Source organism: Vombatus ursinus, unplaced genomic scaffold, assembly GCF_900497805.2.
Source record: "Vombatus ursinus unplaced genomic scaffold, bare-nosed wombat genome assembly UNPS02008961.1, whole genome shotgun sequence".
Taxonomy (NCBI): Eukaryota; Metazoa; Chordata; class Mammalia; order Diprotodontia; family Vombatidae; genus Vombatus; species Vombatus ursinus.
In genome coordinates this window covers 14,619,593-14,635,752 of record NW_020948739.1, presented here as the reverse complement: position 1 = coordinate 14,635,752, position 16,160 = coordinate 14,619,593, and the positions used below count along the sequence as shown (strand labels likewise).

At 35.6% G+C, this 16,160-nt stretch overlaps 1 protein-coding gene across 2 annotated transcripts in view; it reads left to right on the top strand.

The window, feature by feature from the left end:
- Nucleotides 1-16,160, top strand: part of ANGPT1 (angiopoietin 1) — a 321,756-nt gene that overhangs the window by 241,694 nt on the left and 63,902 nt on the right. For both annotated transcript variants that reach the window (XM_027849877.1, XM_027849876.1), the window contains exon 7: nucleotides 13,487-13,653. In XM_027849877.1, coding sequence (XP_027705678.1) covers nucleotides 13,487-13,653 — 167 coding nt within the window. The remainder of the gene's footprint in view (nucleotides 1-13,486; nucleotides 13,654-16,160) is intronic.

The window sequence follows — 16,160 nt, the reverse complement described above, 5'->3', positions numbered from 1 at the left end:
TTACAACCTCGAGGCTACACGCGGCCTTCTAGGTCCTTGTGTGCAGCCTTTTGACCAAATTCAAGTTTTGTAGAACAAATCATTTTATTAAGGGATTTGTTCTGTGAAGTTTGGATTCAGTCAAAGGGCCACAGTTAAGAATCTAGAGGGCTACACGTGGCCTCAAGGCCTCAGATTCCCCACCTTAGTTACAATAAGTGCTTAATAAGGGCATGTTTAATTGTCAGATTAAAATTTCACCTCTTTTTGCACAGGGGACACTTTTGGCAATAGATGGGTGTGAAATTTTAACCCCTTTTTCATACGTGGCAGTTTACATCCATATTAGTTTTTTTCCATCTATGTTTATATATAGATGATAATGGTAATGACTTGCCATCAGCAACAGAAATATTTTAAGTTATTTTTCTAGTAGCTTTAATGAATTTAAACTCAATCATATGCACTCATCCACACGCGTGCGCGTGCACACACACACACACACACACACACACACATCTTCATGCCTTCTCTAAGTAACCAATGACATAAATTGGTATATTCTATGGCTCTGGAAGAGTGTTGTTTTTCTAAATGTAATTGGATTGAGTGTCAGGCCTAAAATCAGAAAGACTCATCTTCTTGAGTTCAAGTCTAGCCTCAGACACTTACTAGCTGGGCAAGTCACTTAACCCTGTTTGCCTCAGTTTCCTCATCTGTAAAATGAACTGAAGAAGAAATGGTGCACCATTTCAGTATCTCTGCCAAGAAAACCTCCAACGGGGTCTGGAAGAGTCAGACACGCAGAAACATGACTGAAACTGAAAAATAACCATGAAGAAATATTATAATGACAAAGCTTTCTTAGTAGTAGTCGCTCCTTTGGGAGAAAGAGAAAATGAACTGAAAACATTGGTTATACCTGAACTCAAATCCAACTGAGACATAGCATAGTTGGTTTAGCCATCCCCCGTTCCTGGAATGCAACTGCTCTTTAGTGTGACCTTAGAGAATCCCTCTCATCCTTTAAGATGAAACTCAAGTACCATCCTCTTCATGAAGTCTTTCCTGATCCCCCCCCCAACTTCTAGTGATTTTCCTCCCAGACTATCTCATATTTAATTCCTTTGTATGTTTGTGCATTTATTAACTTTGCACACATATGTGTATGTATATATATGCTGCATATATAATTAATATGCACACATTGTCTTCACCCCCTACTAAAATGTAAACACCTTAGAAGTATAGATTGTTTAATTCTATCTCTGTGTATCCCCTGTACTTAGCACAGTGCCTGGCACATAGTAGAAGCCTAATAAATAATTGTCACTGATTGATTTTGCATTGCATTGCTCATGACTGAACATGAGCAAAATGACTACCAAGAAGGTAATTGTAGTTTTTGGATCAACATCTATTGTATAAGAATGAAGTAGAGAAATTCCATGAAGAACTTGACAAGATTCTCCAAAACAAGTCAACTATGCATTTATGTATTCATTAAGATCAATGTTAAATTGAGCTCAGGAAGGATGGCTGAGTTAGATATCTACCATGGTCCCTTTTAACTTTGGGAATCTGTGATTCTGTGATGACAGAAGATAAATGTGAGTTGGCAAATATGGTTCATGTTTGAATAAGTCAAAGGTTTGTAGACAGTTTATATAATTTATTGGTAGAATGAACTGCTTGAGAACAGGGGATTCTGTGATTACAGGCTAGATGACCACTTTTTTGTGTTATATAGAGGGGTTGTATTTTAAGGTACAGATTGGACTATATGGCCTCTGAAGATCTTCTAGATCTTGACTTTTGTGATTTTGTGATTCTAAGTGGGAAAGAAGGCTGGAAAGATGTTGCCTGAAGTTTTGAAAGTTCTTGGATATCAATGCCAAGATAAGACTTTATGCATTATTTGGGGAGGAAGGGCAGTGGGGACTGATGTTATTAGAGTTATGTATGAGGAATATTATTCTTACTTTGTCTCTATTAAGGAAAATGAGTTTCAAATTAGTAATAGTAGAACAAACATGGTTAAGTCACAATGGACCTTAGATTTATCTGAGACAACAGTAAAGAAATGACTAATTGTAAATGACTTGAAATTGTTTCAAGTCTCATTTTCAGAAAAAAAATGCATCCTAGAATAATGAAAGAATTAGAAATGATCACGGCATCACTGTGTTGTTTTTTTTTTAGAAATCATAAGAAATGAGAGGTAGCATAGTACTGGAAATGGACAAAAGTGCTGGTTTACAATAGGAAGAAACAAGTTGTTTTTTTTTTTTTATAAAAGGATGAATGTCACATAAAAGCCCAGAAAAGTTCTAGAAAGGATTATTAAATATATTGTTATTGCTTCAGAAAGATAGTGGTGGTCGCTAGGAGTGAATCAGAACTAGCTTCATTTCCTTTTCTGATATAATTACTCAACTAATAGATCAGCAAAAGGTGATAAGCATTATTCAAAAAGAAATTTAACAGCATATTTGTAAATCGGTTTTGTAGTATGCCAGTACATCATATACGCATATATGTATACACACCAACACAAACATTAAAATACAGATACTATGAACATAATTTCCTTTATTTGATCAAAACTTCCTTTCATTCTCTCTTCTTATACCATCTCCTTCCTAAAATTATTCTTCATTCTCATGGTGACTCTCAGTTCTTCCACCATTTAGTATTCACTTATGAGCTATGTGAGGGTTGCAGAGTTCATCATTAGCATAAATCCTAATTTTCTATTGAACTGGAATTTGCAGGATGTGGAATGAGATGTGAACAGATGTTGAACGTATATGTAGAGATATCAATGTGTACAGATGTATTTATGAATTTAATTAGAATCCCATTAGGGTGATAACACTCAACAAATGGAGGTGGGGTGGGGAAGAGATCACATCCCTGCAAATATTTTTCTCACTATTAAGACAAATACACCGTATAATGTCACTTGCCTTGGCAAACAACATATAAAAGAAGAGTGACAGGCAGAGCATGAAATTGATCCATGCCTTTTAAGTATTTAACAAAAATCTTCATTTTGGGGAAATGATTTTTCATTATTAGAATGTTGCTTAAGTTATACTGGAGTCTTAGCCTTTTAAGGAAATCAACTTCTGTTTGATAAGGGGTATTTTCATACTGTTATTTTCTTTTAATATGCTCAGAATTATAAAGTATTTCAGATATATGTTATTTCCACAATGTTCAGGAAGAGTGACATTGCTGATAGCTGAGGCCATTAGGACAGAAGTGAGGGAAGAAATATTATTACTATTATAAGAGTTGATTGCCTTGATTGAACTTACATTGCTTGCACTAAAACATGTGGTCTATCAATGGCTTCCTTCAGAACTGATCTTTTGCCTGAAAAAATGTAGTAATTTTCGATGTCAGCCTTCCCAGCTTTGCTTCATTGTAAAATTCATTGTCTATTCTTGAGGTTTATGGCGTACGTCCTTTGAGAAAATAAAAGCTCCTTGTATTCCCAATTTGAAAAAATGGCCACAAAGTATTTTTATGTCCATTCAATCAGATCCAACAAGCATTTATTAAGCATCTACCATGTAGTAAGCTCTGGAGATCAAAAGACAAAATGAAAAAGAACTCCTACCTTCAAGGCATACCTGTAAGTAGATAATTACATACATCATAAATGGAGCTAGCAAGAGAGAGAATTAACAACAAAAGCAATGAGGAAAGACTCCCTATGAGAGAAGGCACATAAACTGAGACTTGATGAAAGCTAGGGATTTGAAGAGGCAACTGTGAGGAGGAAGTACATTCCAGGCATGAAAGCCCCTCCAAAGGCAGGGAGGTGAGAGATGTCAGGCTAAGTTCAGGTAAGGGCAAATAGGCTGGTTTGGTTGAAATGAAAAAAAAAATGCAGATGGGAATAAATATGCATTTAACCTGAAAAGATGGGCTTGAACCAGATTGTGCAAGTCTTTTAAAGCTGAGCTAAGGAATTTATATTTTATCCTAGATGAATTAGGGGGCAAATGAAACTTCTTGAGCTGAGGAATGACATGATTGTGCTTTGGAAAGATTATTTTTGGCAGTTTGGAAAATGTGTTTGGAAAACCTAAAGCCAACTGGAAGACTATGGCAGTAGTAGTCTAGATAAGAGATGGAAAAGGCCCCAATTGCCACAGTGGCCTACAAAGAAAGGATCTGATCTAAACTTTTTATATCTACAAAAATTAGGTAATTAACAAGTGCTCATTGTAATGTTTTTACACACTTCCCTCCTCTAGCGTTATGTGAAATGCTACTCTGTGATTCTTCTTGATAATTTCAGAGTACAAAATTGTCTAAGACTGACCTCTACACCCCAGGAGATGGAATACATTGTCAGGGAAAGTAGAATATCTACCTGTCTGTTCTGCTACTGTAGACATAGTTCTGGGTTTGGAATCAGAGGACCTGGGTTTCACTCCTCACTCTGAGGCTTTGTGGCTTTTGGACAAGTCTCTTAACCTCTGGGGTTTTCAGTTTCCTTACCTACAAAATGTGAGGGTCACAGTAGATACCATTTAATGTCCCTTTGAGCCCTAAATCTAGACTCCTCTCATAAAAGTTACATATTCTCAGAGGAATAAACAAAGCCTACCAACACAGACACTAAAAATAGATGTTCTCATTGGCATTTTAAAAGTTCTCACATCGTGAAAGGTACCACTGAAATATGTGATTCATGGAGTTTAGCCTTAGCCTAGGAGACACTGTCGATAGTTTTGCTTTTACTTGGTTTCTATCATGAAGAGATTTGAATCTCTTCAGATTCATTAAATACCCCTCCTGATTTGCAAAGACAGGAGGTCTGTCTGGCCTGCTTGCTTTATTAATAGGGTATTGAGAAAAGGATATGAAATTTTTTTCCAGCCAAAACAGTATTGATTTCTCATACTGCCCCAGTAACAATTGCTAATATTAGAACTGTGCCTGGCACATAGTGAGTGATTAATAGATGATTTAGCCATTTATCTATCTGTCTGTCTATCAATCTATCTATCTGCCATTGACTATGTGAGAGCATCCATCTAAAGGAAGGGGGCCATGTAGTTGGACGGAGACCATGCTATGTAAGAATTTCTGTTGAAAGAAATGGAATACTTAGCCTGTAGAAGATAAAATCTGGGGGCAGAAAAGATTATAGATATATTTAAATATTTGAAGGGCTGCCATGTTGAAGACGGATTATCCATGTTCTATCTGGCCCCAGGGAAGGGTGGAGCTTGTTTCATTGGATGAAAGTTGGAGGCAGATTTTGGCTTGATGCAAGGAAACACTTCCCGAATAATAGAAATGTTGGCTTCCTCAATATGGGAAGTCTTTGAAGCAGAGTTTGGATACCTATTTGTTTCAGGAGTGTTTTAAAAGGATTTCAAATTCAGGTAGGAGTTGGACTAGATATAAACACTGAGGCCTCTTTCAACTCTGAGAGTCTGTGATTCTGTGATAATCATACCACAAGGTTCTAATTTACTACCCAACATTGACTGCTGCACTGTAAAGAGGACGAATACAAATATAAACAATCTCTTATTTGTATAGTGTTTTTTATTGACACAAAAATCTAAGCTCATGTTCTGTGTCATTAGATTTTTTTGTTCTAGAAATTAAAGACCATTTGCAACTAAATAGGGGAGAATATTGATGAATGAGAGGAATATCAAGCATAATTTGAAGTATTTGAAATAAAAATGTCTTCTGAGTTTTCCTTTAAACTTTCAAAGACCTATGCTGAGCTCCTCAGCAGTGGGAGAGGGAAGCTGCCTAATTTTACTTTATGGCCTCTGGAAAGACAAAGCTCTATAATAGACTGACTTATTAGCTATTTTCTGTAATGATTTGTCTAACAGAAGAAGAACCCCATAGGATATACCAAGTGTGTCTGGTTTCAATTTGTTTTGTCTATAAAAAGTCAACACTTCCTATGAGCATTATCAAGCAAAATAAATAAAGTAACAGAGATAATTGTTTTATGAACTTGGAACAACATGAAGCAAATTGGATATTCCTCCAGGTTTTGGCAAAGCCAATGAAAAGTAATTTTTTTCTTTCCTGTTAATATATTTTTTGAGTAAAAGTGGTCTCCAGAGTTTTATTGTTGATTTTTAGACTAGTATTAGTTTTAAGCAAAATTCCATTATTTTTATTTTGATTGTTATAATAAGGAGTGAAATGATCTTGAATGACAATTTACCATCTAAGATAAATGTAGTGTCTGAACCATGGTAATAAACCTTTTCATATCAGTGTTCCAGATAACTGAGCAAGGTCATTACAGTGTCATGGTATAATATCCACAGATGTTATTCACAAACATAATGGTCTGACATTTTATCCTTCCTTCCCTCCTTTCTTCCTTCCCTCCCTCCTTCCCTCCTTCCTTCCTTTTTTCCCTCTTTCCTTCCTTGTTTCCTGCTTTCCTTCCTTGTTTTCTTCCCTCCCTCCCTCTTTCCTTCCTTCTCTAGCTCCTTTCTCTCTTTTTTCTCCTTTCTTACTCTTTTGTTTCTACCACTCTGCTCTTTTTTATTTTCTTCTATCCTCTTCTTTTTTTATTTTTCCCTTCTCTTCTCCTCTCCTCTCTTCTCCTCTTTTTTTTTTCTTTTTTCTCTTCTCTTCCCTGCCCTATATTTACTGGACACTGGGTATGTGCATAACTCTGTGCTAGGTGCCTAAGGGAGAAATACTAATACGTAAAAGGTGTAATTTATCTCCCTAAGGAACTTAAAACCCTCTTGAACTAAATGACACAATTACTCAAAGCAGTTAAGTGCAAAACTCTGAATCACGTGCCAGAAATAATTTCATGAAAATTTTATGTTTCCTGTGTTTCAACCATAAGCATCAACATACCTAACATATATGGAGTGGGTGAGGGAGAAGGGAAGAGAGCCTACATAATGAGAAGCAGATATACAGGTGTCCCTAAATATGAAATCAAAACATAATTTTATCTGCTGACCCATAGGGTAGGGAATGTGAGAGGAATCTTTGATACATGTTTCTTCTCCTCTCACTGCACTGATTATATCATCCACAAGTATTCTCTTCTATGTGTGTGTGTGTCTCTCTCTGTCTCTGTCTCTGTCTCTCCTTTGGAATAAGTTAACACCATAAATACAGGGTGGTTTGAGTTTGGGGGTGGAGATGAGGTGTAGTGGGTGGCTCTTTTTTTTTTCCTTTTTATTGTAGAACTACTATTTCATTCATGTGTGAAAATTTTCATTACCAGCTCTAGTATGGAAACTCTCATAAGTGACAGAAATAAAATAAAACTTTAATAATGCTAAATTACTGTCAGTCCTACACAACAGCAGGTCTGCAACTTTTAGTCAGAGAGCTGCTTGAGGTACCAAGTGGTCAAATGACTTTCCATACACTTAGTGTAGTATCCATTCAGAGGTTGGATTTGAATCTAGATCTTCCTGACTCCAGGGCCAGTACTATCTGATCCTGCCTCTCAGGATCTCAAATATGGCATGGTACCCTACACATTGTGTATTTGTTTAAATACATTATTTTTCAATACAACAAATATATATTTGTTGAAATACAATAATAAGTTAGAGACATCATCGGGGAGGCAAGGTAGAGAGGGCTAGGGGTGTAGAAAGAAACCAACTAGATCTATTTTATATTTTACCATAACAGTACTTGAATACTTCAGTGATCCCCGATTTTATAATTGTGTTGGGTAGCTAAGTTGTTCAGTAGATAGAGTGAGTCTGGTCCTGGAGTCAGAAAGACACGTCTTTCTGAGTTCAAATCTGGCATCAGAGATTTACTAACTTTGTGACCCTAAGGAAGTCAGGACAGTAAACATAACAATATAGTAAACTAACTATACATGTTAATGTGGTGATAATAGGATCATAGAGACAGAAGAGACCTTAGACACAATCTAGTAGTCTAACCACCCATGCTATTTTAGAGATAAGGAAAGTAAGGTCCAAATAAGTGAAGTTAGTTTTTCAAGGTCTGATTAGGAAGAACAAGAATAATAATGGGCTGATACTGTAAGCAAACTGAGAGAGCAAGGAATAGTTTACCTATCAGATTTATGGAGAAAAGAAGAATTCATGACCAAACAGGAGATAGAGGACATCACTAAATGCAAAATGGATAACTTTGATTACATTCAATTGAAAAGTTTTTGCACAAACAAAGCCAATGCAACCAAGATTAGAAGGAAAGTAGAAAATTGGGAAAGAATTTTTACAATCAGTCTCTTTGATAAGGGCTTCATCTCTAAAATATATAGAGAATTAAGTCAAATTTATGAGAATACAAGTCATTCTGCAATTGATAAATGGTCAAAGGATATGAACAGGAAGTTTTCAGATGAAGAAATTAAAGTCATCTATAGTCATATGAAAAAATGCTCTAAATCACTATTGATTAGAGAAATGCAAATCAAAACAAGTCTGAGGTACCACATCACACCTATCAGATTGGCCAACATGACAAAACAGGAAAATGATAAATGTTAGAGAAGATGTGGGAAAATTGGAACACTAATGCATTGTTCGTGGAGTTGTGAAATGATCCAACCATTTTGGAGAGCAATTTGGAACTATGCCCAAAGGACTATCAAAATGTGCATACCCTTTGACCCAGCAATAGTACTTCTAGAGCTATATCCCAAAGAGATCATACAAATTGGAAAAGGACTTACATGTACAAAACTATTCATAGAAGCTCTTTTTGTGGTGGCAAAGAATTGGAAATTGAGAGGATGCCCATCAATTGGGGAATGCCTTAGTAAGTTGTGGTATATGAATATAATAGAATACTGTTGTACTATAAGAAATGATGAACAGACTTCAGAAAAACCTGGAAAGATTCATATGAACTGATGCTGAGTTAAGTGAGCAGAACCAACAGAACATTGTACACAGTAACAGTCACACTGTGCTATGACTAATATTGATAGACTTAACCCTTCTCAGCAATACAAGGATCTAAGACATCTCCAAAGGCCTCATGATGGAAAATGCTATCCACATCCAAAGAAAGAATTATGAAGTTTGAATGCAGATTGAAGCATACTATTTGCTATTTTTTTTTCTTCTGCTGTGTTTTGTTTCCTCTTTCTGGTGGTTCCTCCTATTGGTTCTAATTCTTACTTACAACATCACTAATGTGAAAATATGTTTAATAGGAATGTATATCTATAGCCTATATCAGATTGTGTGCCATTTTGGGGAGGAAAGTGGGGAAGGAGGTGGAGAAAAATTTAAAACTCAAAAGCTTATGGAAGTGATGGTTGATAAATCAAAATAAATTAATTAAAAAAAGAATAATAATGACCAGCACTTACACAGCACTTTAAGATTTACAAAGGCTTTACAAATCTTATCTCATTTTATCCCCAGGAGTAGCAGAGAGGGAGAAGAAGAGAGAGCCTACAACCAAACCCTGTGGTGTTTGAGAGGTGTTATTATTCCTATTTTTTTAGATGAGGAAACTGAGGCAGATAGAAGTCAAATGACTTGCCCAAGTTAATATAGCTATTAAGAGTCTGAAGCTAGATTTGAGCTCAGGTTTTCCTCATTCCAAGCCCAACACTCTGACCATTGCAACACCTAGTTGCCTCTAAGGAAAAGGGCAATAGAACCAGCATTTGAATCCAGGTCCTCTGACTTCAAATACTTGAGAGCACTATATGAGATTATTTGTCAAAAGAACATATTCAACTCTAGGGTAGGCAAGTTTTATAAACTATTGATTACAAGATGTTTTGTATATGTATACATTTACTAAATATACAAACACCATATTTATATGTGTATCCAGTATTAATATTTTACTAATCTAGTACACATACAATATCCACAATGAAGTTAGTAAGATATCTTCTCTCAAATTTTTATGAACAATAAGACCTTGGATCATTACTCCCACATCTGTGACAAACATACATAGCCAGATTCAATCAAATAAACTCAGTAACCCTTCTTTGCCCTTATTTAAGAATTCCTGGTATATTAGCAGTCTATCAAATATGTTCTATTTGAATAATGATAAATGTTAATAAGTGACTTAGAGTTCATGTAATTTATAGATTTAATTTAAAAGAATCTTTTAAAATGAAATTATTCCTCAGTGAACCTTCTGAAAAGGTCATCTTAACAAATCAGAAATATGAATTAAGTGAACAGATGGTGGGAGGAAAACTAATGAATTTACTGAACAACCTACACCATAGTAAATAAACAGTGCAATAGGGAAACTATTTCCTTATCTATAGAAAAGGGTACAATTTGGAATAAATGATCTCTAAAGTTCCTTTGTAATACAGCATTTTATGATTCTAACAATGGTGATTTTGTATGTGAGGAAATTTCTTAATGTGCCAATGATTTCCTTTTTTCCCATCCTTACTCCAAAATCTTTGTTTCCCCATCACTGAATTTGGCTATTAATGGATTCTCGCCCTGGCTTATCTTTGACACCCTCTTTGACTCAATGTAGACAAATGTTTAGGGTCCAACAATGCAGCAGGTGTGGAATCATGGGTCTTCTGTCAGCCTGGGAGGTTTTGGGAGGGAGGGGGTGAAAAAAGATGGTTGTAATAGAATTTGACCTCTAAAAAGTGAATGTCATCACTTTCCATTCAGCTTCTTCATCCTTTATATTTAGTCAGGAAGGCAGACTGCTTAGGAAGAGATATTTATCTGAATTCAAAGGGAGGGCACATCCTTGTATGCAGAAATGTGGATGAAATCTCTGTGAAGAATGACACTAATGTTATTCCATTTCTGTGGCTTCCTTGAGACCATTGCTTTTTTCCCTTGGGAAGGCCAAAGACTTTATTGACACAGGGCTTTCAACAGCATGGAAATGTATGACCTAATACTTAACACTTCATCATTCTTTGCTTTGGATAAGCAGACATATTCTCACATATAGTATCTCTCTAAATCTGGCTTAGCTGACTAAAGAAAAGAGGGCAAGGCAAAATGACCGGACTAAGAATAAGGATGGACCCCAAGTTTGTATTCCTTCTCTGTGTTTGTCAAGTATACTTAGAGTTGGCTAGACTCATTCTCTTCCTTAGCATGTAGGGACCCAAGTTTCATAAGAGCTTTGCATCTCTAGTCATCTTCTGTGCTCTAATATTAGAGAGAATAGATGGATGGATTAGAATAGATGTCTAATTATAGGATAGAGTGTTTGCTACCATACAATGAAAAACATAGTATATTTTAGGATATAGCAGAAATAATGGGGAAAGGAGTCATTTGACAAATATATATATATATAAATATTTATATTCACACACATATATATGTATATGTATATGTATGTGTGTATATATATGTGTATATGTGTGTATATATATGTACATATATATATTTATTTGCCACAGGAAACTTTCTTCAGGGGAAAATTTATGAACTCTTGGAAGTAATTGTCACTTTTCTCCCTTATGATAACTTGTGTTGATACATTAAAGGTTACTATGATTGCCCCAGAATTTTCCCCTTGCATCTCTCCAGTTCAAATATAGTAAAAACTTAGTTAATGAGGAATTCAAGTAAAGTGGGTCTTACATTAATCATTAAGACAAAAATTAATAGTAATATTAACATTAATAATTTCCCTACTTTCCACTTTGGGGAGAAAGATCACAAGAAAGTAAGCTTGTTTAGATATTGAATAAAAAATATCAATTCCATGAGTACATCCTAGGATCACTTCAGATTCAGCCTAAATCTGCCCTACCTTCTATTGATAGCTGCATCTGTTCCTACAGCACTACACAATGAAAATCTACGTTCAGAATGTGTCTGAAGTTTGAGGGGATAATTTCAGAGGCTGAAAAGATGATCAATCTCTTGTTTATTCCTCAGTACTTAGCAGTGGATGCTCTGTAAGTAAAAGAATATCCAGGATGTTAACACCATGTTATTGAAATGTGAAAAAAAAACAGAGCTCAATATTTAACTTATAGTTTCAAATTGGAGCTTATCATGATGGAGATGGCTAGTAGAATGTGAATGCCTCTATTATTCTGCCTTAGCCTTCATCACTTCTTACATCTTTGAAGGGCAGGCAGCAATTAATCAGCAGCAGTGATCTTTTTCAGAGTATAATTTGAAGGTGTGTTGTTTTCTCCTTATAGAGAGAAAAGGGGGCTTATTTCTGTTATCATTTATCAACAATTTTTGCCTTTTAATCTGTTCCTGAAGGTTCTAAAAGAGTTGATAAGCTAGAATATACTTGCTGAGTTTGTAGACAGTCTTTTATGAAATCATGATTGGTCTTTTGGGGCAACTCAGGCTTGGCAGACATTCAAAAATATTAGCTGCTTTAAACATATGTTGCTGTTAAGTAGGCAGCCAGGTAGTACAGTGGATTGAGTGCTGGACCTAGTATCAGGAGTTCTGGTCCAACCTCAGCCATTAACTGGGTGACCCTGGGCAGGTCACTTTACCATTCCTGCCTGAGTATCTTCATCAGTAAAGTGAGGTAATAATAGTACCTACCTCCCAGGGTTGTTGTGAGGTTGAAATGAGATAGTATTTGTAAAGAGCTTCATAAATCTTAAAGTACTGTGTAAATATTAGTTATTAGTGCAGTTATCTGGATGGGAGGGCTGTACTGGGCAGTTTCTCATAATTAGCTGAAGGATAACACATACTCAATAACCTTGAAAAGTAAGTGAATGCTATCTCAGGGTTGGTAGGCAACTTCTGCCTTGTAGATACTAATAACTCTCTCAGAAGGAATTGCAGTCGTACTACAGGGAAGGGAAGTCCAGTAAGGCTTCTTTGCAAAATTTACTTTGGAGAGGGGTGGAAATCTGCTGGGTTTTTTTTAACAAACTATGTAATTTCAAGTTTCTTCAAAGAAAGTGGGTAACAACATGCAAGCAAAAATGGATACAATAAACTATATGTAATAAAATATTTCTTTTACAAAGGAAGGGAATCTCCCCAAATGGGAGTTATTCTGATTATTTTGGTATACAATAAGTAACAAAGGGACCCAATCTCACACAGAAGGCTTGGTTCACCATCAAGCCCTTCTTCTGCAAGCAGAAATCCATTTAACAGTTAAAATTCAAGTTGGGAGGTAGGCTATAGCAGTCATATATCACTAAGAAAAATGTCACCTATGTAATAGCATGAAGTCTCTCCAGATGATAATTCATCAAAGAAAGAATAAAATGTGCTCAATCCATTTTACTTACTAGGCAGACAATATGCAATACTATATTTTAGAGATTCTTGGCAAAGGTTGAAATAAAGTTTTCTGATTAAACATTAGTTTTATTATATTCTGAGAAAATGAAGCTTATTATAAATATTGCACATAAGCCTGGATAGAGAGAAGAATAGCAGAAATACACTCAAGGCATTTAGGAGCCACTCTTTTATCATACAAACTTTTTTTAATTATGCAAAAAAGTCTGTAAAAGTTAAATTGAAAGAGCCTCACTCTAATACAATCATTTCATCTGCATTTTTTCCAGGGTTTTGGTAATCCATCTGGTGAATACTGGCTGGGAAATGAGTTTATCTTTGCAATTACCAGTCAGAGGCAATATTCTCTAAGAATTGAATTAATGGACTGGGAAGGAAACCGGGCATATTCACTGTATGACAGATTTCACATAGGAAATGAAAAGCAAAATTATAGGTAAGTACTCAGTCTGTTGTATTGCTTTTATTGAGCTTATTGAAAGTTCTTATTGTATTTGCAGAATTCATACTGTAAACCATAAAGTGTTACACAAATTCAAGCTACATCTGGTTCTCCTAAGAAGATTTTAATCCCTGTAAGGACAAGGAGGGGGTCTTTCATTTTTTTCCCTGTATTTCTCACAATAGCTAGCAAAATAAATGCCTAACTTTTGGGGTTTTTTTTTAGTATTACTTTGGGAAAACTAAAAATTAATGAAAAATAAGAAATTTCAAAAATATGCCCTCAAATGAATATCTGAAATTATGAAGTAATGCAAACCACAAAGAGAAATGGAAATTCTTAAAGAAACTTCCCTAAATTCCTATGATAATGACAGTAACTATGACAAGGTGAATTCTAGATCAGATTGTGACTATATCAAGTGTAGTATTCAAAGGATTTTGTTAGTCCTTGCTTGGAAAAACAACAAGCAAAGTAATCAATAATACTCAGTGATCTGAAAGAAAGTACTTTTTTTAACAACAAAAAAAAAAACTGTCTTCATCCCTTTTGAGCTATTCCTTTCTCCTAAGAATTACAGTCCTGATGGGGAGGAAATGAGGAAAGACATTTCAGATTTGGTTAAGACTCTATGCAGTTTAAGAAAATTTGCATACAAAACTCTAAAAATTAAATCAAACCAATAGAAGTAGAATGTCTAAATAATAATTACTATATGTATATATACTCACACATATATATGTATATTGTGTATACACAGAACTTTAAGGTTTTGCAAAATGCTTTACAAAAATTAATTCATTTTATCCTTGCAACAATCCTGTAAGAGAGGTGGAATTTTTATCCCCATTTTACAGAATTAGCAACTGAGACAGACAAAGAGTAGTTGACTTACCCAGGAACACACAGCTAGTGTCAGAATCTGGGTTTGAACTCCATTGTTCCACTTGTCATTCAGTTGTTTTAGTCATGTCTGACTCTGTCTGAACCCATTTGGAGTTTTCTTGGCAAAGATGATGGAGTGCTTTGCCATTTCCTCCTCCGGCACATTTTACAGATACGGAAACTGAAATAAACAAGCTAGTTAAAGTGTCGAGGCTGTGTTTGAACTCAGATCCTCCTGAATCCAGGCCCTCCATCCACTGTGCCACCTAACTGCCCTCATTCCACTTATCTGCCTATAAAATACAAAATTTCCAAATTGGGGGGTTCAGTTAATTCTGAAACATGGGTTAATATATTGTCAAAGAATTGTAACAGTTGAAAGAATTCTGGACTTGGAATCAAAGGACCTGGATTCAAATCTCAACACTGTCACTTGCTACCCTTGTAACCTTGAGCCAATCACTTAAACTCTCTAGTCCTTAATTTCCTTATCTGTAAAATGAGAAGAGCAGACTAGATTACCTCTAAGATCCCTTCCAACTCTAAACCCATGATCTCCTATTTACTATGAGGTTCTTGAGAAGAGGGCCAATCTCTTGCTTTTCTTTGTATCCTGGTGCTTAGTACAGTGCCTGGCATATAGTAAGTGCTTAATAAGTGCTCATTGAATGACTGATCCTTTGAACCTGCAGACAACTCTTTCAAAATACTATATGCAAGCACTGTCTGAACAATATATTCCATAGAGTTTGTTTTATAAACATTGCACTTTGTTAGCAATCTGGAGATTAGAGAATTCTCCTTAAATAAATAGTTTACAAACTGTCACTGACCATTGGGTGTCTATTTTCAGCATTTCCCTTTCCCTTCCAAAAACATAATCAATCTCAGTTTTAAGGAGGCAACACGGTGTGGTGGAAATAGCATGGAGCTAGATGTCAGGGTTGCTCAGGCTTAGTGTTGGCTCTGTTATTAACAAACTGGGTGATTCCTTCCTTAGCCACATTACCTCAGCTCTCAGGATCTCAGTGAAAGAATTGGATTGAATGTCCACTTAAGTCCCTTTTGGTGCTAGCCTTTAGATAAAGCTACAGAGTACTTACTGTAAACTCTACTCAGTCATTATGGGAATATAGTTTTCACATACTACAAAGGGTTTACTCATTGATTCAAGGAAAACAGAATAACAGCTTGCAAAGTACAGCTAAAATCTTATAATAATTTTTTTTTTTTTTTAGCCAATGTAGACATAACTTCACGGTTCATTTGTTTCTTGTGCTTATTTGACTTTTGAAGCCATACTACTCTTTGGGAGCTATCAATGCATCTTTTTTCATACGCACAACTCCCATTTTGTTTTAATCCATTACTTATGGGATTGGGCTTTTGGAGGACAAAATTATCATTTTCATAACAACTAGTGATGATGTCATCACAACAGAAGATTATAGCCTGCAAGGGGGAATAGATCCAAGGAACAGATGACCTCAGGAGTAGGGGAGGCCCTTTTCTTATGTTCTTAATGGTAAAAGAGAGAGAGGAATGAGAGGAGAGGAAAGGAGAGAAGAGAAGAGAAGAGAAGAGAAGAGAAGAGAAGAGAAGAGAAGAGAAGAGAA